Source organism: Protopterus annectens, chromosome 11.part0, assembly GCF_019279795.1.
Source record: "Protopterus annectens isolate FY-2018-M chromosome 11.part0, PAN1.0, whole genome shotgun sequence".
Classification (NCBI taxonomy): Eukaryota; Metazoa; Chordata; order Ceratodontiformes; family Protopteridae; genus Protopterus; species Protopterus annectens.
Genome location: NC_056745.1, coordinates 439,553,662 through 439,580,067, shown reverse-complemented (window position 1 = coordinate 439,580,067; position 26,406 = coordinate 439,553,662). Strand labels below are relative to the sequence as shown.

At 43.4% G+C, this 26,406-nt stretch overlaps 1 protein-coding gene across 3 annotated transcripts in view; it reads right to left on the bottom strand.

Annotated features, from left to right (window-relative positions):
* The window catches only part of TRIM24 (tripartite motif containing 24), a 1,966,170-nt gene that overhangs the window by 944,499 nt on the left and 995,265 nt on the right, over nt 1-26,406 (bottom strand). For all 3 annotated transcript variants that reach the window (XM_044087935.1, XM_044087936.1, XM_044087937.1), the window contains exon 8: nt 24,830-24,947. In XM_044087935.1, coding sequence (XP_043943870.1) covers nt 24,830-24,947 — 118 coding nt within the window. The remainder of the gene's footprint in view (nt 1-24,829; nt 24,948-26,406) is intronic.

The following is a 26,406-nucleotide window of genomic DNA, read 5'->3' as shown; positions in this document are numbered from 1 at the left end:
TAGTGGGTTTCCTAGCCTCCTGAAAAAGCCTTAGCACTTCCTTAGAGGATAGATACCTGAAAGGGATCAAAAGTTAATCACCCACAAGATCAGCTGTAGAGTTAGGAAATGTGGGTGACTCAATGATCCCTTGTCCTGAGTAAGTAGGTCCAGCCAGTGAGGTAACTTGTAGTGATGGCCCTTGGCTAACTGCAGAAGAAGAGGGGAACAGTGCTGTCTTGGCCAAAAGGGAGTCACTAACAAGATTTTTGGTTTGTCCTGCAGAATTTTCAACAGGCCTTTCTGAATTAAGGGGAAGTGTGGGAATGCATAGAGAAACATCCTCTTCCGTGACAATGAGAGGGTGTCCACCTTCCAAAGTTGAGGATGAGGGGCCCTGGCAAAAAAGTGAGGCAGTTGTCTGTTCATGCAGGGGGCACATAGGTCCAGTTCTGGAGTACGCCATCAGTGAATTAGATCTAGCAACACATCCCTGTGGAGCATCCCACTCATGAGATTGTGTTATGGACCTGCTTAATGCATCTGTCACCGAGGTCTGAGCTGAAGGAATGTACACAACATGCAGAGTTACCTTGTATAAGGCAGCCAGTTCCCAAGATTTGATGGCCAAACAAGAGAGGAGATAAGATGTTGTGCCCCCTGCTTGTTTATGACCAAAGGACCGCGGTACTGTCTGTGAAGAAATTTAGGGGTCCTGGCAACAACAGAGGGTGAAAGGACTGTAGATGTTGATATGTTCCTTACATTGAGAAGGGGATCAAAAGCCCTAAACTTTTCTGGAAGTAAAGGTTGCCCCCACCCCAGGTTTGAGGTCTTTGTGAAGAGTTGCTGAGCTGGTTGAGGAAGCTGAAGAGGTAAACCAGGATTCTGATTGAGTTGCTGCATCCACCAACATAACTCTGCTTTCAGGCAGGGAAGGAGGGGAATCATGACATCTAAGGGATGAGTATGCTGGGACCAAACTGTCTTGAGAAACCACTGTAACTTTCTCATGTGCATCTTTGCAAAGGGCAACATGGGAATAGTAAAAGCCATGAACCCCCACAGTCAAACTCCCTGGCAGTGATGGATGGAAGAAGCGGAAGAAGTCGCCATGAATACCCTGAGATAGATTGCTTTCTCCACTAGGAGAAAAATCATCATCAAATCTGTGTGAAACCTGCACCCCAGGAATACAAGATCCTGACTTGGTGTGAGACATGACTAAGATTTACTGTGAAACCCAGTGCCTGCAGAAAAGGGACGGCTAGGTTAAAATGTTGAGTTAGGAGGTCTGGGCTGCTGGCCAGAAACAGCAGATCGTCTAAATATGGGTAAACCTGAAGTCCTTTCAGCCTTAAATATGCAATGGCTGAGGCTAGGCACTTTGTGAATACCCTTGGAGCAGTAAAAGACCAAAGGGCAAGGCAATAAACTGAAAGTGCAAAGAACCCACCAAGAAGTGCAAAAATCTTCTGAAGAGGTGGTGTATAGGGATATACAGGTATACATCCTTAAGACCCAGAGAAGCTAAGAAAGCTTGAGGGGACACCAGGGGCAGAACAGTATGTAGGGACAGGACTCTGAAGGAAGGGACCACCAGGAAGGTGTTTAATAGGTAGAGATTTAAGATGGGCCTCCAAGGGCCATCTTTCCTTGGAACAAGAAACACCCTGGAATAACGACCCCTTCCCTGCTGGTCTTGAGGGATAGACTGAATGGTACCTTATTTGGAACGTTGATCCAGAATCAAGGGAAACAGATGCAGTTGACTGGAGGGAGGTTGAGGTATTCCCTGAAACGGATGGAGGTTCTTCCAAGTCATAAAATATCCATTTTGGATAACTGAAATCACCCAGGAGTCCCGAGTGATCTCCATCCAAGCTGGCAGGGAAAGGGAGAGGTAAAGGGACACAGGGATATGAATTGGAAGAGGATGCAAGGCGTCAGAAGACTTTGTCTGGGCTGAAAGGGCTGCTGAAGAGGGGCCACAACAGCTGCTGTAGGAGTAACGGCCTTGGCCTGTGGGTGTCTACTGGAAGGTTTGAAGGTCTAGTTCCAGAAGGAACAGAAGTGGAGGAACAAGCAGGTTTCCTAAAAAAAAAAAAAAAAAGTCTTGGCAGGGAAATTTCTATGAAATTTTGGAACTGATGAAACCAGTAAGTGTTTCAAATTCTGGAGTTCCTTACTTTTTTCCTCCAGTGACAAACTCTACAGCTGCTTTTCCAAACAATAAGGAACTGTCAAAGAGGCGCATCAAGTAATTTTGCCTTGATGTCATCAGGAAGTGCCTGGAGACATAGCTAGGAATGTCTTTTAGGAACACAAGCAGAAACTGCTGCTTTGGCAGAGGCCTCCACTGCATCATAACTACACTTGATAGAGTGTCTAAGCTACCTGAGAGGAGGATGATAGAAGAGAAAGGGCCAGAGACTTAGGCTCTGACTCTGGCACTGGGGAAACTGCCTGGGTGTCTTGAGTAAGCAAAGCCAGAGCACACCTAGACATGTGTGCCTGATAATTAATTGCCCTGATAGCCAAAGTGGAAGAGGTACACACTTTCTTGCCCAACCTTTCCAAATTTTTAACTTTCCTTATCAGAAGGGAGCAACTTGGTAGAAGGAGATAACTGTGAGGACTTATCTCAGTTAATGGAAACCACAGCATGATCATTGGAGGAGCATTTAAAAAGAAATTTGCAATCCTCAAGGACCTTATAGAAACAATCAGGTCTCTTTGGGGCAGGGGCTTGGGACTCAGGGGTCTTGGATGTAGCCTTGAAATCATATAAAAGGCTAGTAAGCACAGGATGGACTGCTGGAGATGCAGGGGCATCCACCTGTAGAAGCTCATATCACCTCTTCTGTTCTTCAGATATGAGAGGAATCCCACTTAAACTCCCTTATTTTATCAATAGTTTCCCCAAAGGTAAGTTCTTCCATGGGAGAATCCTCCCCATTAGACTCCTCCCTCTGGGGAGGCATATTCCAGAGGAGGGGGAATTTGAGTGGAATATACTAAAGAGGTTTCATCAGATGAAGACTCCTCAGAATCTGTGTCATGAATTTGAAGTTCTGCAGGCTGTCCTGAATTAAGGCCTTAGACCCTGGATGGCTGCACTGGAGAAGAGGCAAAGGTTGGGCCCTGCTACGGGTGAAGGCAAAGCCGCAGGCCTCAAAGCCATCAGGACCTTAAGGCCCTGCAAAAAAAATTCCCAATCTGATGTTGGGGTAGAAAGAGCAGGAACATTCCTAGTCTTCTGCTTCTTTTTCACAGGCTTTTCCTGTTGGGGAGAGAAGGCGGACAAAGGTCTAAACTCAGGTAGGTCTTTGGACAAGGAAGCTGGAGCAGTTCTAGAGTCTTCCACAGTCACTAGCCACGGTTCCCCCAAGTCGTCCAAACTGGACGTCTGCATAGCCTCGGATGTGCTAGGATCTGCACTCCTGATGGCTTCCATCCCTGTACCTGCTGAAGGAGCGGATTCTACCTCAGATCATGCCACTGGGTTTTCATCAACCTCAAAGGGTATGTCGGAGGGGGTAGGCACAGCTAAAGAGGATTCAGGCCCAGCCTTGCTGACTTTCCTTTTTACAGACTGCTCAGAAGTACTCGCAGAACACTTCATAGCATCCCTAGCCAGACATTTGAATCGAATCTGAATCTTTGGTTTTCCAAGTATAAATTTAAAACTGACAGACGACTGCACAATGTTTTGGAGAAGGCCTGACAAATAGAACAGGACTGGTGGTCCTGAGCAGGTACTAAGCAAAACAAGCACAGCTTGTTACTACCTTTATGTGGAATTTGCTTTTCACACCTACCTTTCTTGGATATTAACAAAACAAAAGGCAGTAGCAACACATATATATATATATATATATATATATATATATATATATATATATATATATATATATATATATATATATCCTCTATGGAGTACTTATCTGATGCTGTAAGACGAACCAATGGGATCTGACAGCAGACTGAACATACGAGTCAACCTTTCTGAATGGCGGCAAAAAAGTTCTAAAGATGGTAAGTGCAGACGTCCTTTTTATGGCTGACGCTGTCTGTGCCCATGTGCAATGTCCTATGTACAAGCTGTGGCTTTAAGCTTTTGCATAAAGGCAGATGTCAGGTCGTGTGGGCAGAATACAACCCATATGTAAAGAATACTGCAACACTGAATAGAAAGATATCAAACGTTCTAAGTTGACAGCCACTCAGACAGCCTAGAGTTAACCAAAAAGAAAGGTTAGTCATGTTAAGATGCATGGAGCAGCTTGTGCTACTACTAAGTGCTATTTGATTTGTTTTCTATCTTTACAGGTCTCCCAGCTGAGAAAACACTTGACTTGGAGAAAGTGTTTACTAAAAGCATTCATTTCTCTTTATCAAGTTGTCCTCTAATGACATGCAAACCAGACAAAACTGCTAAGAGTACCTTATTTACCAGAAAAAAAAGCCTTATAATATTCAATATTCTTTTTTTGATTTACATGCTTTGTAATAAACCTGTTAATGGATAATGCCTAGAGTCTTAACCCAGTCATTTCCCTATGCAAGCATGGGAAAAATCACACTGATTTCTCTTCTGCTAACCAGACCTTTCCCTCTACCCCCTTCTCCACCCCCATTTTTTTTTTTTTACATTGCAGTGCCTACATTTCTTAAAACTGAAGAAAAAGAGAGGGGAGAAAAAGGAAAAACAAAACCACATGTATATATTAGTATCCACATTCTATTTAAAAAAAAACTGAGAAAACAGTGGTCCCACTCCACAAAGGTGGTGCTACAACAGACCCCGGAAACTATCGCCCCATAAGCCTGACTAGTCTGGTCTGTAAAGCTATGCAGCGTATTATCATGGAACTCAAAGACATTGGGAGCCTCCAGACACTGGACCCTACCCAATTCGGCTTTGTTAAGGGCAGATATTGCCTCTTAAACCTAGTTGATCTTTTTGAAACAGTTACCAAAGCCATAGATGAGGGCAAGGTAGTCCACACAACCTACCTGGACCTCGCAAAAGCCTTCGACACAATACCCTACTCGGGCATCAGAAATAAGCTTACCAGCTTAAATATCAACCCCTATATCACAAGATGGGTTGCAAACTGGCTCAGAGATAGAACCCACATGGCCAGAATCGCAGGTGCCATGTCCGAATCCAAACCAGTTACAAGTGGTGTCCCACAGGGCTCAGTTCTGGGACCTCTCGTTCAGTATATACTTCTCTGAGGTTCAGGCTAACACGGGGGGATTATGGCTGACAAAGTTCACAGATGACTGCAAACTGGGGGGCCATAATCGAATCTCCAGCTGACACAAGCATCCTCCAAAAGGGTCTCACAGAGATGGATGCTTGGTGCTAGAGCCACTGCCTCAAGCTAAATTCTAAAAAGTGCATAGTCATCCCCTTTGGGAAAAACAAAGTGCCCACAAATTACCACATAGGTGGTAATCCATTAAGTACGGAAGAAATAATTAGAGATTTGGGGACCAACGTTGATAGTAATCTCTCCTTTGGTAATCATGTTGCCAAAGTGGTTAGAAAGACCTTCAATATAGCCCACCTTATCACAAAAGGGTTCACATCTAGATCATGAGAGGTCATTGTGCCCCTCTACTCGTCACTCATCAGGCCCATAATTGAATACAATGCCCCTTTTGAGATTACCTTACCCAACACCTGCAGCAACTGGAGAGACCCCAAAAGTACCTCACCAAGAGGATCATGGGCTACAGAGAGATGTCCTACGCAGCTCGACTAAAGAAACTCCAGCTTTACTCAGTTGATTACCGCCTACTCAGAGGCGATCTATACCTGATGTACAAAGCCATGTCAAACCCAGAATTAATGGACATGCTCCACCTCAAAAAATCCAAGTCCCTTAGAGTTACACGCTCCAGGGACCTAAACCTCAGCACAAAAAACATGCTGGAGGGACAGATTCATTTCCCAGAGGCTCCCCTCACTCTGGAATAGAATCCCAATTCATGTTAGACATAGCCCCTCACTGACCCTCCAAGCTAAATTTGGACGCGTGGATGGGAAATCGCAAATTCACCCCTGGGATCTCTTCTGTGTCCCTGCTAGACAGAGGCAAAGTAAACTAATCTTAAAAGGATACCTTATGTGACCTACTTTACAGAGGCACAGTAGGCTAATCTAATAGGGAGGCGGAAGCCAAATACACTCTGGCTAGGCTTATAAATGCCCTAGGGCAGATAGCCTAGTATCTACCTATGAACCTATGAAAACTTTACCTCAATTCTAATTGAGTTTGTCTTGCCTTTAAATATGTCCATCTGGGAAAACCCCCAATTGCTTTCAGAGAACAGCATGTCCTAGCCAATTTAACTTTTCTTTTTTTTTCTTTTTCCTCAAGCCGACCCCTTCCACCAGATTGTCTCCAGTTTCTCCTTACCAGACTGTCTCTACGGGGACACATGAACAAGATAGCCAGTTTCTCTTTATCAGATTGTTTCCATGGAAACATGAAGACCAGCTGCAGAAAGTACAGTTGTGTACACTTACATAAATGTAGATGTTCGAGTGTATTCACTGTTGCAGTCCTTACAAAATGGGTTATCCGGCTCCCAGTAGCCCACAGTGGGTGAGAATACCAAAGACCTTGGTATATGACGTTGACTACCTTCGGTTTAGGCCTGACGTCAGAACGTCAGGTACAAAAGAAGGCAGCCGATGCAATTTCCTCAGTTTTTCTTGCCTTAACTGTCAGGTGCCCCCCCCCCCCCCAAAAAAAAAAAGGTTAGACCAGGAAAAGAAAATCCAGGCTGTGCCCTAGGAAAAAAGGGGGGATGGAAGGGGGGAAACCAGGACTGCAATAGTGAATACACTCAAACATCTACATTTATGGTAAGTGTACACACCTGTACTATGTTCATCGTGTTTCACTGTTGCAGTCCTAACAAAATGGGTTGATTCCCAAAGTCCAGGGGAAAAAAAAGGGAGGAGGAACACCCACTGTTTAAGGGTTGGCAAGGATGCCCTTCAACACTGCAGTGGCAAAACCAGCCCTGGGCGTAGAAAACAAGGGTAAATTGTAATGTTTAGTGAAGTGTTGACAGAAGTCCATGTAGCTGCTTCCAGTATGTCCCTAGTAGGTACACCTCTTAAAAACGCTGTTGAGGTAGAGGCTGCCCTAGTAGAATGGGTCCTAATACTCTAAGGTGGAACCTTGCCATGCTGTAAGTAACAAAAGTGAATACAATGAGCAATCCACTTAGAAATGGTCTGTTTTGAAATAGCTTTGCCCTGAGCTCCAGGAGCAAAACTGACCAACAACTGATCCGACCTTCGAAAAGATTTAGTCCTGTCCAGGTAAACTCTAAGCAGTCTATGCACATCCAGGGAATGCAATAACATTTCACCTTTATTCTGAGGATTAGGAAAGAAAGTGGGCAGGTGGATAGACTGGTTAAGAGTCAGGCTAGAAACTACCTTGGGCATAAAGGAGGGATTAGTTCTAAGAGAAACCCGATCCACGTGGAAGATGATAAAAGGCTCTACTGCCATTAAGGCCTGCAGCTCAGAAACTCTTCAAGCTGAAGTAATACCCAAAAGAAAGGCAGCTTTACAGGAGAGAAACTTCATGTCTGCTGAGGCAGCTGGTTCAAAAGGAGACAGAGTAAGTTTCTCAAGTACAAAATTGAGATCCCAAGCAAGAGTATGTGCCCTTCTGGGAGGCTTTAAATTGTTAGCTCCCCTGAGGAACGGCTTCATCAAGGGATGAGAGAAAATGGGATGTTCAAAGGAACAATGAGCAGAAATAGCTGAAGCATGGATTTTGATAGAAAAGGAAAGTCCACCATTAAGCAAGCCTGCCAGAATATTTATATTTCTCAAAACTGTACAAGAAGAGAGAGAGAGAGAGAGAGAGAGAGAGAGGGAGAAAAAGAAAATCAGTGCCTGTTTACAATCCTCATTACACTTAAAAAAAAAAAAAAAAAAACAGCACGCAAAGAAAATCATACACCACAAATAAAGTACTATAAAAAAGAGAAAATGTTTTCTTTACTTGCAGTTCGCTTTCTTCCATCTCTTCCCTCCCCCAAAGTACTTTTCCAAGCATTAATGACATGAAGTAGGGCATATACTTTAGAGTACCCCAAAAATACAACAAATTTTGAAAAAGTAAAACATTTCCAGATTTTCTTGTTCTGTCTTATTACTATTCTTCATTCTCCAAATCCTGTCTCTGCTTCATTTCCAACATACTCTCGATTCTTTTTGTCAACTCTTGTGCTCCCTTCCCTCTCCCAACATTTTCTTTTGAAATGGTCTCCATTACCATAAGAACAAGAAGCAGAAAGTACAGTTGTGTACACTTACCATAAATGTAGATGGTCGAGTGTATTCACTGTTGCAGTCATCACACTTGGGTTATCTGCCTGCAGGTAGCCCTCAGTTGGCCCAAATACCAGAGACTTGGTATTTCTGTGTTAGATGCTGTCACTTCTTCCATGACACCAGGTGGTCAGGGGTATAAAAACAGGCAGCCGACACCATTACATCAGTTTTTCTTGCCCCAAATGTCAGGAGCCCCAAAAAGAGAGCTAGCATATGGTGGGGAAAACACCACCAGTGAAAAGTAAATACAAATACCAGTAGGAATAGCCATAGAGAGGAGAGATAAAGAGATAGAGAAATCCAGGGGGCTGGAGGGAGGGAAACCACGACTGCAACAGTGAATACACTCGAACATCTACATTTATGGTAAGTGTACACAACTGTACTATGTTCTTCGTGTTTCACTGTTGCAGTCATCACACTTGGGTTGATTCCGAAAGCTGAGGAAGGGTGGAGGCAGTCAAGAAGAGTTAGGGCTGGCTAGTATGCCTTGCAAGACTGCAGTAGCAAATCCTGCCCTGGATTTGGAAAAGATAGGCAGGTGGTAATGCTTGGTGAAGGTGTGTACAGAAAGTACAGTTATGTACACTTATCATAAATGTAGATGTTCGAGTGTATTCACTGTTGCAGTCATTACATATGGGTAATCTGCTGGCAGGTTGCCCTCAGTCGGCCTGAATAACAAAGTCTTGGGTCCTGCGCCAGTTGCTGTCTCCTCTTCCATGATGTCAGGGGTATAAAACACGCAGCAGACACCATTTTATTCAGTTTTTCTTGGCCCAGATGTCAGGTGCCCCCCCGAATGGGGAGCAAAAATATATATATATAAATAAACAGTAAACATATAGATGCACTTTTAGAAACAAACTTTACCTGTAACTAAAAAGCAAATACACCACAAAGTCTTTTGAGTATAGTGAAGTAAGAAAAGGAATAGAAAGGGGGATGGTGGGTGGGTAACCCGGACTGCAAGAGTGAATACACTCGAACATCTACATTTATGGTAAGTGTACACAACTGTACTAAGTTCTTCATGTTTGACTGTTGTAGTCATTACATTTGGGTAGAATCCCAAAGCAATGGATGGGAGGATGGAACTAAATGGCATTAGGAGCAGCTATAAGGCCCTGCAGAACTGCAGCGGCAAAGCCTGCCCTAGATTTGGAGAAGAGAGGCAAATGATAATGCTTTGTGAACGTATGAATAGAGCTCCAAGTAGCAGCCTCTAGAATGTCTTTGGTTGGAACCGCTCTGAGAAAAGCTGCTGAGGTAGAGGCAGCCCTGGTGGAATGTGACCTGATCCCCTTGGGTACAGGTTTACGTGGTGCAAGTAGCAGAAACGAATGCAGTGGCTTATCCACTTAGAAATGGTCTGCTTTGATATAGCCTTCCCCTCTGACCCTGCAGCAAATGCTACCAGTAGTTGATCAGACTTTTAGAGATTTGGTCTTGTTTAAGTAGAATCTTAGTTGTCTGTGTACATCCAATGAGTGCAGAATCCACTCCCCCTTGTTCTGCGGATTTGGGTAAAATGTTGGCAAGTGAATTGTCTGGTTAAGAGCCACACTGGATACCATCTTAGGCATAAAAGAAGGATTGGTCCTGAGGGACACCCTGTCCGGGTAAAATGTAATAAACTCCACAGTCATGAGAGCCTGTAGTTCTGAAACCCTTCTTGCTGAAGTGACTGCCAAGAGGAAAGCTGTTTTCCAAGATAGAAATTTTATATCCACAGTAGCTGCTGGTTCAAAAGGAGGCAGGGTGAGATTTTCCAGCACAAAGTTGAGGTCCCATGCAGGAGTTGGTGATCTTCTGGGAGGCCTTAAATTTTTGGCCCCTCTAAGATACTGTTTAAGCAGAGGGTGAGAAAAGAGGGGAGGATTTTTATTGAAGAAAAAGATAGGCCCTTGTCAAGCATCTCAATCAAATATTGCAAAATCTGAGGAATATTGGGCTTTGCTGTGTCCGTTCCTTGTGCTTGGTTCCAAGCACACAATCTCTTCTATTTATCAGCATAACATTTTCTAGTACTAGGCCTTCTGGCTTCCAAAATGACATCCATCACATATTTACTGAGAGGTATTGTTTGAATAATTAAATGATCAGCCATGCTGCAAGGTTCAGAGATTGGAGCTCAGCGTGCAGAATTTGATTGTTCTGCTGAGACAGTAGATGAGGTATTTGAGGCAAGTACCAAGGAGGAAGTTGAGACATATTCCTTAGAATTGGGTACCAGTGCTGGCGAAGCCAGTCCAGAGCAACTAGGATCATTTTTGTTTTTTTCGGTCTGACTTTCAGTAAGACCTTGGAGAGAAGAGGTAGTGGGAGAAAGGCATAGACTGATAGGTTTTTCCAACTGAAGGATAGGGCATCCACTTTCCATGCTTTTCTGTTATAAGTTCTTGTGCAGAATTTGTCCAGCTGATAATTTTGGGGAGAGGCAAATAGATCTACGTCTGGGCTCCCCCATTTCTGTGTTAACATGCTGAAGATTTGTGGATCCAGTTTCCATTCATGCGGGTTCATAAGATTTCTGCTTAGGTCGTCTGCCAAGAGTATTTTGTTTACCTTGGAGGAATTGAGCTTGAAGATGTATTTGGTAAATCATAGCTGTGTTCCACAATGCCATGGCTAGTCTGCAAAGGGGGTAGGAATGTGTACCCCCCTGCTTGTTTATGTACCACATAAATGTGGTGTTGTCTGTCTTTATCATTAGTTGTCCTGGATGAAGTAAGTCCTCGAAGGCTGTCAGAGCATTCTGAACAGCTAGCATCTCTTTCTGGTTGATATGCAGATGCATTTGTTTTGGGCTCCATTTGCCCTGAATGCATCTCCCCGCCAGGTGGGCCTCCCAAGCATAGACTGATGCGTCTGTAGTTAGGGTTTGGGTGGCAGGGGGTAGAGTGAATGACAGTACCTTGTTTTTGGTGACATGTCTCTGCCCACCAAAGAAACTCCTGTTGTAGGCAGGGAATGAGAGGAATCATTGTTTCCAGACTGTGACAATGTTGACTCCATAAACTTTTTAGGTACCATTGTAGTTTCCTCGTATGCAGTCTCGCATATGGAATTAGTAGAATGCAGGATGCCATGAACCCCAAAGCCTGCAGAATTTGTCTTGCAGATAACTGGGTTTTTGCTGCCATTTGTTTGAAGTATGTTGTCAGTTGCCTTTGTCTGGCGTAAGGTAAGCTATCTAGGCAGTTGTATTCAAGCTTGCACCTAGGAATGTAATTATTTGAGAGGGCACCAGTTGGGATTTCTTTTCGTTTATTGAGTACCCTAGGCATGTTAAAAGCCTTTTTACAAACACCAGATGTTGAAGAAGTGTCGTCCAGATAAGGATAAATTTGTATGCTTCTTTGTCTGCAGAATGCAATTACTGGTGCCAGGGACTTTGTAAAGACCCTGGGCGCAGCAGATAAGCCAAAGGGCAGTGCAGAGAATTGGTAATGCAAAAAAACTGTCTTGAAGCAGAGGTATCTTCTGCATGATTCCCTTTATTGGGATATGCAGGTATGCCTCTTAAGTCTAGAGTCACTAACCAAGCGTTCCTGCCCAACATAGGCAGTAGCTGTTGTAAAGTCAGCATTTTGAATTTTGGAATGTCCAGGAACATGTTAAAAATCGACAAGTCCAGTATTGGACACCAGGCATGGTCTTTTCTGGGTACCAGGAAAAGTCTTGAATAAAAAACTTGTCCTTTTTCCTTTTCTGGTACTGGCTGAATAGCCCCCATATCCATGAGGAACATAACTTGTTTCTGAGCCTCTGCCCACTGATTTTGTGGCAGATCTGGCCAACAGTTTGGAATTGGCAAAGTATGGAAATGAAATCTGTACCCCTGGGATACTATGTTTAATACCCACTTGTCCTGGGTAATTAACTGCCAATTTTGAGCATGAAATGCTAGTTTTCCCCCCAAGGGGGCTGCCAAAAAGTGCTTGGTGAAGGTAGAGGAAAGTCACTGAGACTGCTTACTGTAGGGTTGTGCTTTGTTTCCTCCAGATTTGGAGGTGGAGGCACCCCATTGCTTTGACCTGTAAGAGCCCTGTGATTGGTATCTAGAGCCTTTTGAGTGCCTGGACTTACCTTGAGTGGCTCTATTGGACACAGGAAAGGACCAATTTCTAGTAGGCCAGTGCCTACTGAACCTGGGTTGCTGCACTTGCAAGAATCTTTTACAGTTTGCATAGATTTAGCTTTGTCTTCCATTTTCTTTAAAACCTCTTCTGCCTTGTTACCAAACAGAGTATTATGCTACAAGGGGGCATCCAACAATTTAGCTTTAACATGATCAGGCAGACTTTGCTCCTTGAGCCAGGCATGCCTTCTAATCACAGATCCAGTAACTGCGGCCCTGCAAGAGGCCTCCAAGGAATCAAAACCACATTGCAAAGTATGTTTTCCAACCCGTTCTGCTGAATGCAATAATTCCTGTAATTATTTTCCACACAATCAGAAATCAACATCATTTTCTGTTTTAGTAAGCCCATTACATGCTGTTGATATTTAAGCATATGAAACTGGCAGTTAAAGGCCCTAATTACCAAGGTTGCAGATGTATAAACCTTCTTTTCCCATCTATCCAGCACCCTGGAATCTCTATCAGAGGGGGTAGGATCTTTGGCTGTAGAGGCCTTCACACCCTTTTTGACCCTGTGAAATTGTCTCAGGATCAGCAGCAGGATTTTTGAAAAGAAATATCTGTGAATCAGGAACCCTGTAATATCTGTCCGGCTTACTAGGATCCGGAGGTAGGGTATCAGGAGCCATGCTTGATTCTGAAAACACATCACCAACAATGTCTAATACAGGAGGTATTGTCAAAGGCCTATGCTGAGGAAGAAGGAAATCCCCAAGCCTCTTTTTTGATTCAGAGAAGTCCTGACTCTCCCAGTGAAAATGTTCCCTTAAAGTATGCAAAGTTTCTCCAAAAGAGTAATCCCCAGGAGGAGATGCAGAAGGGATGGATTATTCTGCATCGGAATAGTCATAGGGTGGAATAGAAAATTCCTGATCAGAAGAAATGGAAACCAGATCTGAAGATTCATAATCAGTGCCTTGCCTAGGGCCTCTTAGCAGGGGGGGGGTTGGGAAACCCTGATCAAGGTAATGAAGTCCTCAGCCATTTTGATAATCTGTTTTTTAGGCATAGGGGCCTGAGCACGTGGCTCATGCGTCGTTTTTTTAGACATAGAAGATGTTTTTGATCTTGTTTTTGAGGCTGGCATTGGTTTAATATGAAAATGTTGAGGCCTGAAAACACCCTCAGAAGCCGGTGCCTGCTCAGCGGTTCTGGACCCATCCAAGGGAGAGACATCTGCGGGTTCAATACTCTGAGAATCTCGCGGCATACCGGACTCTGAATGGGTCTCGGTAGAGGCCTGCGACTCAAAAGTAGTGGGTATCAGGTGCTGTGAAAGCGCCTCACTGAGTACCGGCAAACCAGCAACTGGCTTAGGAGAAGCTTCGTCATCGGTTTTCGACCTTGACGGTCTGTCGTCTTCTTTGCGTTTTTTATGAACTCCGGTAGTTGGATTGCTAACAGATGACATTTCATGATAATTAAATCTTGATCCAAAATATTTAGAAGCAAAAATATACAGACACTTAATAGTGCATTGGTTAAATCTAGCACAAAACCAACAGCAAGGCATGTTATGATCTGGGCCTAGGCAAGGAATGCAGTACAAATGAAAATCCTTATGAGGTATTTGCTTCCCACAAGTAATGCAATTATTAACTTTTACTGACATCAGTAAGGAGCAAGAAAAACTTTCCCCAACGGGGTATTTAGCTTTAATTTGACGACTTCGGTTCTGAAACTCAAATGTGAAAATTTCAGGAGTCAGCTGACCGGCACTTGCGAATTGCTTCTGCTTCGGGCACCGCGTGGCAAGAAAGACTGAATAAAATGGCATCGGCTGCATGTTTTATACCCCTGACAACCTGACGTCACGGAAGAGGAGACAGCAACCGACACAGGACCCAAGACTTTGTTATTCAGGCCGATTGAGGGCAACATGCCAGCAGATTACCCAAATGTAATGACTGCAACACTGAAACACGAAGAACATCTCCAGGTAGCAGCTTCCAGTATGTCCCTTGTAGGGACTTCCCTGAGAAATGCTGTAATGGTAGATGGAGCTCTAGTGGAATGTGTTCTGACCCTCTGATGGGTTGGTTTTCCATGGTGCTTGTAGCAGAAATGGATGCAGTGTGCTATCCATTTGGAAATGGTTTGTTTTGAAATGGCCTTGCCCTCTGCCCCTGCTGCAAAGCTGACTAGGAGCTGGTCACATTTTCTGAAAGGCTTAGTCCTATCAAGGTAGAACCTCAGCTGTCTGTGCACATCCAGAGTGCAGGATCCTTTCCCCTTTATTTTGAGAATTAGGGAAGAAGGTAGGCAAATGGATGGATTGGTTGAGAGGCACACTGGACACCACTTTAGGCATAAAGGAAGGGTTAGTTCTGAGGGAAACACTGTCAGCATGGAAAATAATGAAGGGTTCCACAGCCATCAGTGCTTGTAACTCAAGACACTCTTCTAGCTGAAGTGATAGCTAGAAGCAAGGCTGTTTTCTAAGAGAGGAATTTTAACTCTGCTGAAGCAGCAGGTTCAAAAGTGGGAAGCGTGAGCTTTTCTAGTACAAAGTTAAGGTCCCAAGCATGGGTGGGTACTCTCCTTGGTGGCCTTAAGTTGTTTGCCCCTCTCAGGAACTGTTTGATGAGAGGGTGAGAGAATAGAAGTGTACTCAGTATTGTAATGAGCCAAAATGGGAGAAGCATGGATCTTAATGGAGGAGAAGGATTGGCCTCTGTGGAGTAGTTCTGCTAGGTAATCCAGGTTTAGAGGTAAGGAGGGCAGTGTTGTGTCCTTTCCTTTAGAAAGAATCCAAGAACAATACCTTTTCCTCTTTTCAGTATAGGATTTCCCAGTACTGTGCCTTCTGGCTTCAAGGATGACGTCCAGCACCAGCTTGCTTAGGGTCGCTGGTGGAGTATTTAAGGAAAAAGCCAGGCTGCAAGATTTAGGGTTTGCAATTATGGATGCAAAATCTGTCCCTCCTGCTGAGAAAGCCAGGTTGGGGTCTGGTGTAGGTGCCAGGGTGGCACCATTGTCAGGCTGTCCAGGAGTTGGTACCAGTGCTGGCGTGGCCAGTCCGGGGCAATCAAAATTGTCCTTGGCCTGTCATGTTTTATCTTGAGTAATACTCTTAAGATAAGGGGCAGAGGGGGAAAGGCATAGACTGAGAGGTTTTCCCATTGAATGGATAGGGCATCCCACCTTCCAGGCCCTGCTGTGAGGGTTCCTGGTTCAGAATTTGCTTAACTGGTGGTTGTCGGGGGAGGGAGAGAGATCCACCTCTGGGGTCCTCCACTTCTGGATCAGAAGGTTGAAGATGCTGGTCTCCAATTTCCACTCTTGTGGGTCTAGGATATTTCTGCTCAAGTTATCTGCCAGTGAATTTTGTTTATCTGGCAGGAATTGAGCTTTTAGATGAACTTGGTTGTCCAAGGCCGTGTTCCACAGGGCCATGGCTTACCTGCAGAGTGGGTAAGAATGGGTTCCCTCCCTGCTTGTTGATGTACCACATAACTGTGGTAGTGTCTGTTTTTATCAGCAGTTGTCCTGAAAAGAGTAGGTATCTAAAAGCTGTCAGGGCATTCTGTACAGTTAGCATCTCTTTTTGACTGATGTGCAGGAGAATTTGCCTTGGGCTCCAGTAGCCCTGAACACATTTGCCCAGCATGTGAGCCCCCCCATGCATAATCTGATGCGTCTGTGGATACGATCTGTGCGGCATGGGGTTGAGTAAAATGCAGTCCCTTGTTGTGGTTGCATGCTTCTGCCCACCAAAGGAACTCTGTCCTTATACAATGTATGACAGGAATGACTGTTTCCAGGTCCTGAGAATGTTGGCACCAAAGACTTTTTAAGTACCACTAAAGTTTCCTCATATGCAGTCTTGCATATTTAATTAGCAGAACACATGAGGCCATGAACCCTAGGGCTTGCAGTATTTTTCTTACAGACAGCTGGGTTCTGGTGGCCATTTGTTTGAAGTAGTCTGTCAGATAGACCTGTTTTTCTGAAGTGAGGAATGCCATCTGGGAAGTTGTGTCCAAGCTTGCTCCCAGGGATACAATCTTTTGACAGGGTACCAGTTTTGATTTCTTTTCATTGATGGTGTACCCCAATTAAGTTAGAAGACTTTTTACAAATGTCAGGTGCTGAAGCAGCAACTCCTGACTGTCCGCCTGAATCAGGCAGTTGTCCAAGTATGGGTAAATCTGGATATTTCTCTGCCTGCAGTATGCAATGGCTGGAGCCAGGCATTTTGTGAATACTCTGGATGCAGTAGAAAAGACAAAGGGAAGTGCAGAAAACTGACAATGCATAGACCCTGCCCTGAAACGTAGATATTTCCTGCATGACTCCCTTATGGGGATGTGCAGATAGGGTTCTTGTAAGTCTAGGGTGACTAACCAGGCATCCTTGGCTTACATAGGGAGAAGCTGTTGCAGGGTAAGCATCTTGAATTTTGGAACCACCAGGAAGGTGTTGAGAATTGAAAGATCCAGGATTGGACACTAAGAGCCCTCTTTCCTGGATACCAAGAAGAGTCTGGTGCAGAATTCTTGACCCCTCTGTTCTACTGGAACAGGCTGAATAGCTCTGATAATGAGCAGGGAAAGTACTTGGTTTTGAGCCTCTGCCCACTGGTTTGGAGGAAGATCTGGAAACCCGCATGGGCTTGGCAGTGAATGGAAATACAATTTATACCTCTGGGTTACAACGTTGAGGACCCATCAGTCCTGAGTGATGGACATTCAGTTTTTTTGCCTGAAGGGCAAGTTTTCTTCCTAGGGGCACAAGCAATTGGACAGGACTGGGAAGCAGAGTTTGAAGTCATTGTGTGATTTGAACATTGGTAGGATGAAAAACTGCCTCAAAAGCCGGCGCCTGCACACCGGACCCATCTAAGGTAGAGACATCCGCTGGTTCCACAGTCGAAGAAGCATCTCGCGGCATACCAGACTCCAAATGGGTCTCAGCAGAGGCCTGCAAAACCACAGAAGTGGGCATCAGGGGCTGCAAAGGCTCCTCACTGAGTATCGGCGGACTGGCGACTAACTTAATGGAAGCGTTGTTGGCAGTTTTGGACCTATGCCGTCTATCTTCATTTTTTTTGGAAGATCGGTAGTCGGATGGCTTACTGAAGCCATTTCAGAATACGGAGATAGAGAGCGAAATAATTTATCAACAAGGATAGCCCAATGACAAAACAAAAACAAGGCACAAAACTGACAGCGACGGACGTCGTGGTCTGGGCCTAAACAGGTGATGCAGGAAGAATGAAAATCTCTGAGAGGTATTTGCTTTCCACAGGCAAAACAATTGTTAACTTCTTCTGACATCGGTTAGAGCAAGAAAAAAGGATCCCCAAAAGGGTACTTAGCATTAGAAGACTTGAGGATTATTAAACTCGAAAATGAAAAATTCAGGTAGCAGCCAACTGGCCACTTGTGAACTGCTTCTGCTTCGGGCTCCTCCTCAGCAAGAAAGACTGATGTAATGGTGTCGGCTGCCTGTTTTTATACACCGACGACCTGACGTCATGGAAGAAGCGACAGCATCCGATGCAGAAATACTAAGTCTCTGGTACTCGGGCCGACTGAGGGCTACCTGCAGGCAGATAACCCAAGTGTGATGACTGCAACAGTGAAACACGAAGAACATCCTCCTCCTGTTTTACAACTCACTTTTTGTTGGACAAACTTTTGTATTTCCTCTTTTGCATGCACGTCATCAAAAAATGATTTTGTCCCTCCAAGGAATAATACCTTAAAGACAGCTGGATACATCAGTTTGAATCTCAGACCTGCGTCTCGACATTCCCTGAAGAGTGGAATGAATTTACTCCTCTTCTGCCTGGTGTACAATGAGTAATCATTCTCCACAAACATTCTGCTGTCTCCCACTTTTAGTATTTTGCAACTCCTTCTGCTGGTAGGATTGCATCTTAACTATTAAGTCGAGAGTGCTTTCTTACAGCTACGTTTGGAGCATACACATGAGATCATGCCCACTTTAAGACATTTCTTATCTGATAGCGCTACACAATAAAACCTCTTTTTTCTTACCATTAACAGTATAAAGCCTTTTTTTCTGTTAGACTTTTTACTGATTGTTTCTGGACTGTGTTTGCCTCTGGGCTTGGCTCAACCCACTTCACTCGGGCTCACTCCGCTCCCTACCCGATCCCCATTCCCACACACCCCCCACAGCAGTTGCACTTATTCTCATCCCATTTTTACCTCACCCCAAACCCCACCTCACTAATCAAATTTCCACCCAATCAAATCCTCTATTCTCCTTTTTCACTGTCACTCCCAACAATCTCCCTCCTGCAGCCACTCAACAGTCCCCACCACTCTTCCAATTAAGCATAGTAACTAACTTTTCAACAGTATTTCCCTCCCCCCACTCCTCTAATTACTCCTACTGCCATCCCCTTCCCCACCTGTACACCCCAAACTCCATTTCTACCCCTTATTAACCTACTTTCACACTCCCATCTAAGCCTTCCTCTCTCCCCCCAACTGCTTCACTCCCATCTAAGCCTTCCTCTCTCCCCCCAACTGCTTCAACATGTTCCTACACCTACTCCTTTCAATACCTCTACTTTCTGTTCTCACTCTACTTCTTACCATGCACCTCTTCCTGCTCAAGCCTCAAGTCCCACCTTACCCTGTTTTCACTCAGATAACATATCGCCCTACTCCCTCCACATTCTATCTTCTCAGTTCTCTCACCACTTCTTACACCTGTTCAGACATCTATCCTTGACGCTGTATTACCCCCCTAAACTCGCATACAAATTCCTTCCACTACACCCCCTTAAGTATACCTCCTTCTTCCCTATTCTTTCCCTTCTTCTTGCAGGAGACATGCATCCTAACCCCGGGACACTAACCCACTCCTCTGACCTCCCTATTCCACCTCCACCCAGGTACCCGCCCCACCTCTGTCTATCAGCTCTACTAAGCATCTTAACATCTTAGGGCTCAATATTCGTGGTGCAGTCAATATGCTCCCCGACCTCCACTCTTGGATATCACTACACTCACCACACATCCTCTCCATCTCTGAAACCTGGCTAAAGCCCCAAATATCAAATAAGGAAATCCTCCCCCCTGGTTACAATATCATCCGCCAAGACAGGCCTTCTAAAAAAAAGGTGGAGTAGTAGCTATCCTATACTCAGAAAACCTCCCTCTCCATCCCCTACCATATCCCCCCCCCCAGTTTCCACCCTACTGAGATGCTCATAGTAAACTATAACCTTAACAATCACAAAAAGATTGCCATCGCCTCAATCTACATACCACCTGGTAACAATATCCCTATGCTAGAACACTTTCTAGCCTGGAACTCCAAAACAATAACCTATGAAATCATCATTATTAGAGATGTCAATACAGACTGGAAATCTCTCACCACCCAATCTCCCAAGACCAGCATTAACCTATATGGCTTCACCCAACTGATTACCACCCCAACTCGTATTAACCAACAATCCAATACCAGTACCACTCTAGACTGGATACTTACCTCCCACCCCAACCATTATAACCCTTCTATTCTCCCTGACACTCTAATTGATCATTACCCAAACTCTATAAATTGTCACCTATCCCAATCTAAAAAAAACGTATACAGGGACTGTCGTAACCTATCCAACTTTAACCCTGATGTATTTAATCAAACCCTCTCATCTATGAACTGGTCAACTCTCCAGCAGCTCCCCCTCGACGAAGCTGTTCTCACATTCAACAGCATTTTCCTCAACTCCCTAAGCCCTACTAGAAAAGTTTGTGTCAAATCAAACTATATACCGTGGATAAGTAAAGCCACGCTCTCTCTCATGCAAAAAGAGACTGGCCTGGAAAAACTGGAACAAACTTAGAACCCCTTCTAGTCTCCAGCTCTAGAGAGAATTGTAACACCACAAAAAAATAATCTCTCTTGATAAGAAAAATTTCCATCTGAACCCTCAAAAGAAACCCCACTCCAACCCCAAAATATTCTGGAGTACCATTAATAAGCTTCTACACCCAGGTAATCCCCCCAACCTTTTCCCAAATCGCTTCCCCTAGAAACTGCCACATCCCTCAACTCCTTCTTCACAGACTCCATACAGAAACTAATCAAACCCACCACAAACGTAAGTCATGATACGCCCACCCACTCTCCAACCACACCACCTTCTCTATCAAGCCTATCCCTACAACTGTTATCAGATCCCTACTCTCCAAACTTAAACCCTACTCCCCTTCAGCAGACAACCTGCCTTCCCTGTACCCCAAAATAGCAGCTCCCTCCATAGCCTATCCAGTCTCCATACTTAACTGGTCAGTTCAGGAAAACCTAGTCCCTCAAATTTGGAAAAAATGATGCATCATTCCCTTGCAAAAAGGAGGCAACTCCACCAACCCCTCAAATTTCAGACCTATCGTCATCTTATCACCTATCTCTAAAATCCTAGAAAAGTGTGTTCACCAACAACACATGGCACATATAATTCAAGGAAATCTCCTGACTCCTACCCAGCATGGCTTCCACTCGCACCATAGTACCACTACTGCTCTACTGTCCTTCATTAACTCCATCTCTTCTCATCTCAATAACAACAAACTGTATCGTCCCTCTTCCTGGACCTCTCTAAGGCTTTTGATACTGTCTCGCATAACCTCTTGCACTCTAAGCTTTCTTCCTTTAACCTCTCTACCGCCACCATTAACTGGTTTTCTTCTTATCTAGCTAACAGTGCTCAACTGGTCAAATGGTTGTCGGCAACTTCTCCATTCCTACCCATTACCACTGGAGTCCCCCAAGGATCCATCCTGGGTCTCCTACTATTCAATATCTTTACTAATGATCTCTTCCAATCCTGCTCCCACTCTAAATTTATACAATATGCTGATGACTCCACGATCATCTCCACCTCTGACAATCTACACACTGTTGAAAGATGGCTCACTACTAACCAACTCCTCCTTAACCCAAACAAAACATTTTCCTTCCCAAACCTCTCCAACACCTCAAATCTTCCCTCTCTATCTCATCCCTAAACAACACAACTATACTGGCAGAGTCGACACTAAACGTCTTGGCTTACTCAAACGACAAACTAAAATTCGACACCACTATCAATAACTACATCAAAAAGATCCACCAGAAACTTGGATTGCTATACAGAAATAATAAATTCCTTACACAAGATTCCAAAGCATCCCTTGCCCAAGCCTACCTCCTTCCTACTCTACCATATGCTGCCCCTATTTTCACCAATCTACAAAAAAACCTCTCTAACAAACTTGAACTTACTTATCATAAAATTGCCAAGTTTGCCACAAATCTCCCCTATCGCACACACCACTGCCTTGCACTAAAATAACTAAGCTGGCTACAGCTCCATAACCAACTCCTTTTGCATCAACTTCACATAACACTCCATCTTGCTTCAACCCTTACCTTGTCCCTCATTAACAACTCTTCTCTCCCTATGTCCCTAACCGTGAACTCCGCAGCTCTGACCAACACCTACTCCAGGTTTCCAAACCTAATAAAACCATAGGTAAAAGTCTTTATAGTCATGTAGTCTCTAAAATCTTGGAACAAGCTTCCTCTCCCAAACAGATCTCTCCAAAATTCAAACAACTTCAAACTTACCCTAAAGGACAACCTAACACAACTCCTGGTACTGTGCCCTGTAAAGACCCTACTTGACATTCTTTTTTCCTATCCAACCCTCTTCTCCCATCTCACCACTACCTTAATTTCCCTCTATCTTCGAGTCCCTTGCTAGTTAGCTTTCTACCTCCTCTCACAGTAACCTATGCTATGAGTTTAAGACTTTTTAGAGCATCCTACAATTGCCACCTATGTCTCTCCTGCTCTTACCCTGCTACCCCAATATTTTTCTAGGACTTGACTCTGTGCTAAAAGTAGGTCCTGCCTATCTTCTAGTCCTCCCTTTTCCCCTTTCCCTCTTTCTTCTATCACATAACTAGATTTGCACAGTGTTATTTTAACGTTACTAAGGGCAGCTTGTGCAAATGTTTTAGCACAATGTATATACTTTTTTATTGATTTTTGTATCATGATTTTTATTAATGTCTGTTTATATCTGTATTCTCTCTCTTGTATACACCTGTTAATTACTTTTATAACTTACTGTAAACATTATTTTCTGGAGCTTTTCTCCTTGGGTCTCTGCTGAAAAAGGGCACCTGCCCAATCAGACTAACCAGGTTAACAAATGGCAAATTATATAAAAAAGTGCCCTTTCAACTAACAACTCTTGCTGTGGAATACCAGTCCACTTGCTTATTTGTGCTTTCATAAAATTAATGCAGTCTGTTCCTTCCAGCTTCTCTGGTATAGCTGAATATCTCAGGTTTTCCCTACATGCTCTGTCCTCTAATTCTATTACCTTTTGAAATGGCTCTTCCTGAGCAGTCTCATATTCAGCCAGCCTTTTTATTTCAACCTCTGCTTTTTGCAGCTTCATCATCTCATCTGAATATCTGTTTAAAGCTTCTTCCATTTTTTCCAGCCTTTTGTTTGTGTTGATATACTCCATCAGTGTTTGATTTATTTTAACCAGGTCTGTATGCAGTTGTCTTATATCTTCCTGCAGGTCATCGGAAATCGTGTTTAAAGGCTGCATTGCTTTTTGCTGCTGCAGAACTTTACTCAGTCAGTGTTTCTTCCTCACTTTTTGTAGCGGAATTTTTCCAAGTCTTCTGCATTTCTTTATTCCTGGCCTCCAGGCAGTGCACTTACTAGCCAGTTATTGAAATTTACCCATAAACACAAGTCTACTCGCCTTCTCTGCAGAGACTGTTTTCACACTGGGACAGCTAGAAACAAGAAGTGTGCAGCAATCCTGGAAGTCTACAATGAATGTGATCTTTTAGATTATATGTATAGTTAAGTCACTACAATGTCATGTTCATCTGCCATGCAAAGTTGGTGGTGGGGGTTGGGTGGTAGGCATACTTTTCAACTGCCCACATTTTCGCAGAATGTCAGGATTTTTGCCTCATATTTTTGGGCTGTTCCTCACAAAATGTGTGGTTTTCTGACAAATCATTGATGAGTGAAGTAATTAAATAATACTAAATAATGACAGGCTCAACCATACACAGGCGAAAAGCCCTATTTCCTCTACTCAGTTTCATACAGACTTCTCAGAGGTAACCTCGGTCTGGCATATAAGGCGATCTCAGGCCCCGCCTCGATGGGACTACTGCATATCCGCAAGTCGAGCTTCACTCGAGTAACCCACACGTGTGGCCTCAGCCTAGTCTGTGACATCAATAGGACTTGTTGGCGGGACAGATTTGTGCCCCAAAGACTCACACTCCACCTCTTTACCCCTTTTTAAGCTTGACCTGGATAACTGGATGGGAAATAGAAAATACATCCCTGGGAATCCACGCATGTCCCTGCTGGACAGGGGCATTGGGTACTGATTTGTCTAAACATGGGCTAAACTCTGGGTTAGGCTTATAAGGGCCTCAGGGCCAATAGCCTAGCAACTTCCTATGATCCTATGACATTTGAGTTTCACACTTCAAATCCTTCAGAAAATATGTAATAATTCAAAACCTTTTAGTCTAGCAATTTTCTAAGTTTATAAGAACAATATTTAAAATCTGTCCCTATTTTTGAGCCTTTGTCCCCCCATTACCTTTGTCCAGATTTCTTACCCTGAGAGGGTGAGAGGTATGGTGGCATGTGTCACTTGCACTGGTTTTGGCCATCCTGGCATCGTCAAAGTAGGAACACACAGAACTTTGAGAGTTTCTGAGAGGGTTTCTAAAGATTGGACAGTAGACACAAGGAACTGCAAATCAAGGATATAAAAACTTTTCCTTGCTAAACATCCAGGGTATGCTCTTAAAACTATGTTTCTATAAATAATGCCTGCTTCACACTTCCTGACAGATACTTTGCTTGGGAATATCATGTTGCTGTAATTCTTAAGAGTTTATCATCCAGCTTATACTATCCTCTTGACACCAAAGTAAGAACAAGTATAATTATGTACTTCTAGGAAAAAGAAATACCGGAAACTAGGTGCCCCAAGCTACAACACACCATGCATCTGCAGTAATGGAAGACAACTGACCATTCACTTTTCAAAGTCAGGAAGGTTATTCAAGGGATTTTCTTTTTAATCACCTTGCATGAGATCCTCAATAGGAGGAGGAGGATAACTGCATTCTTCTGTCTTTGTGGAGATGGAATAAAGTTACAAATCACAGGCAATTAAATTAAATCTATAGCTCAGCATCAGGTTTTGCAGTACAGGTTACTTTACCCATCATCATTTCTCCATCAAAAGTCAATGTAGATTTATTTTCAGCAAAAAGAAAAAGAAATCTTACCTAAATTGACAACATTCTTAGCCCAGAAATTTGGGTCACAGTGAAAGCGAACAGTACTAGTAGTAACTGGTGAGGCATCACACCTTGCTCTTAAGATATGACGCAGTTGAAAGGTTATCTGCAACAAAATTAAACATATCACTGATAAAGTTGTCTCCTCAATACAAAATTATAAATATTTTTATTCATTTCACCTTGATTAAAATCCAACTTCATTGCTATTTTTAGTTTGCATACACATATGGTAGATATTCTCCATCTAAAACAGGTGAAAATGCATATTTAAACACAAACTACCAGAGTTAGCTATTTATAAGTGTACATATTCTATAATTTACACATATCAGTTTAAGAGAATGCCACTAAATAATGCAGACAAAAGGACCTGCTAGCTGGTAACAAAAAAGATATGAAACAGATGTGATGCAATACCTTTTGACTGACCAAGATAGGTTTTGCAATTACTCAAACTTTCGAGCTGGCATGAGCCTTTTGTTCGGAGTTAAGTTACTGATGATACACACAGTGCTTAAATATCCACTTGTGCCTAGAAGTTGAAGTACATTACTTAATGCCAATTGGAGAGAAAAAGAAAAAAATTCTAGTGTAGAAAAAATCTGCAGCTTAGACTGCATCTTAGAGACGGACTGTGTGTCTGTTTGAGAGAGACAGACAAATACAGAGCACACACAGTAGAAGGCCATATCATGTCCCAGTATAAAAATAAAAGTTTGGCAAGTTACATTACAGTTGTTCCATTTAGCAAAGAAGACAATGCTCAGAAAGACTGCCCTGACATTTCGATGCATAGGGAGATATGATAAATCCAGAGAAGCAAAACAAGAAGCTAAAATTTGTAAGTTGCTAGTCCCTCTAAAAAGCAGTCTTTGTAAGATGGATGTTTTAGTTAACATAAAACATGAATTAGCAATAATGTTCAGTTCTCGATGATGAGAAAATCAGGGACTACCAAGAGAATAAGATATAGGGTTAAAATGTAAGGATATTCTGAGCAGTTAATATACAGCACAGGCTGTGGTTTAGCTAACAGAGAGAGAGAGAGAGAAATAGAAAGAAAATGTGTTATATTGCTAGTTAGCTGGCAGAAAAATATGAAAAGCTTGGATCAGAGAAAAAGCTAGAATCGAACTGAAAATTGAGTTTTCAAGAGAAAAGCTGAGAATGAAGGACACAGCATGTACATCACACTGCAGCTGTTCAAAGGCAGACTGTTTACGGTGTTCAAGCCATAATGCTAACCACAGCAGGAACTACACTAAAATGGTGCCCACTCTGCACCCTCCATACTAAATGTGTGCTAAACCCTACACCTAACCTCAAACTCTACACACACCACCTTTCCATAACACTTATCATTTCTCAAAGTGTGAAGGTAGTTGTAGGTTTTTGGTTAACCTATCACAAAAGCAAACTAGTTTTCATTTTGTTATTGGCTGTACTTTCAATCTGTTGAGTTTTTCGGCAAGTATACTTACAATCTGTCAGCATCAATTAACTGTATTTTGAGCTTGTGCACTTCATTTCAACACACATGCATTCATATTTAGTGTGTGTAT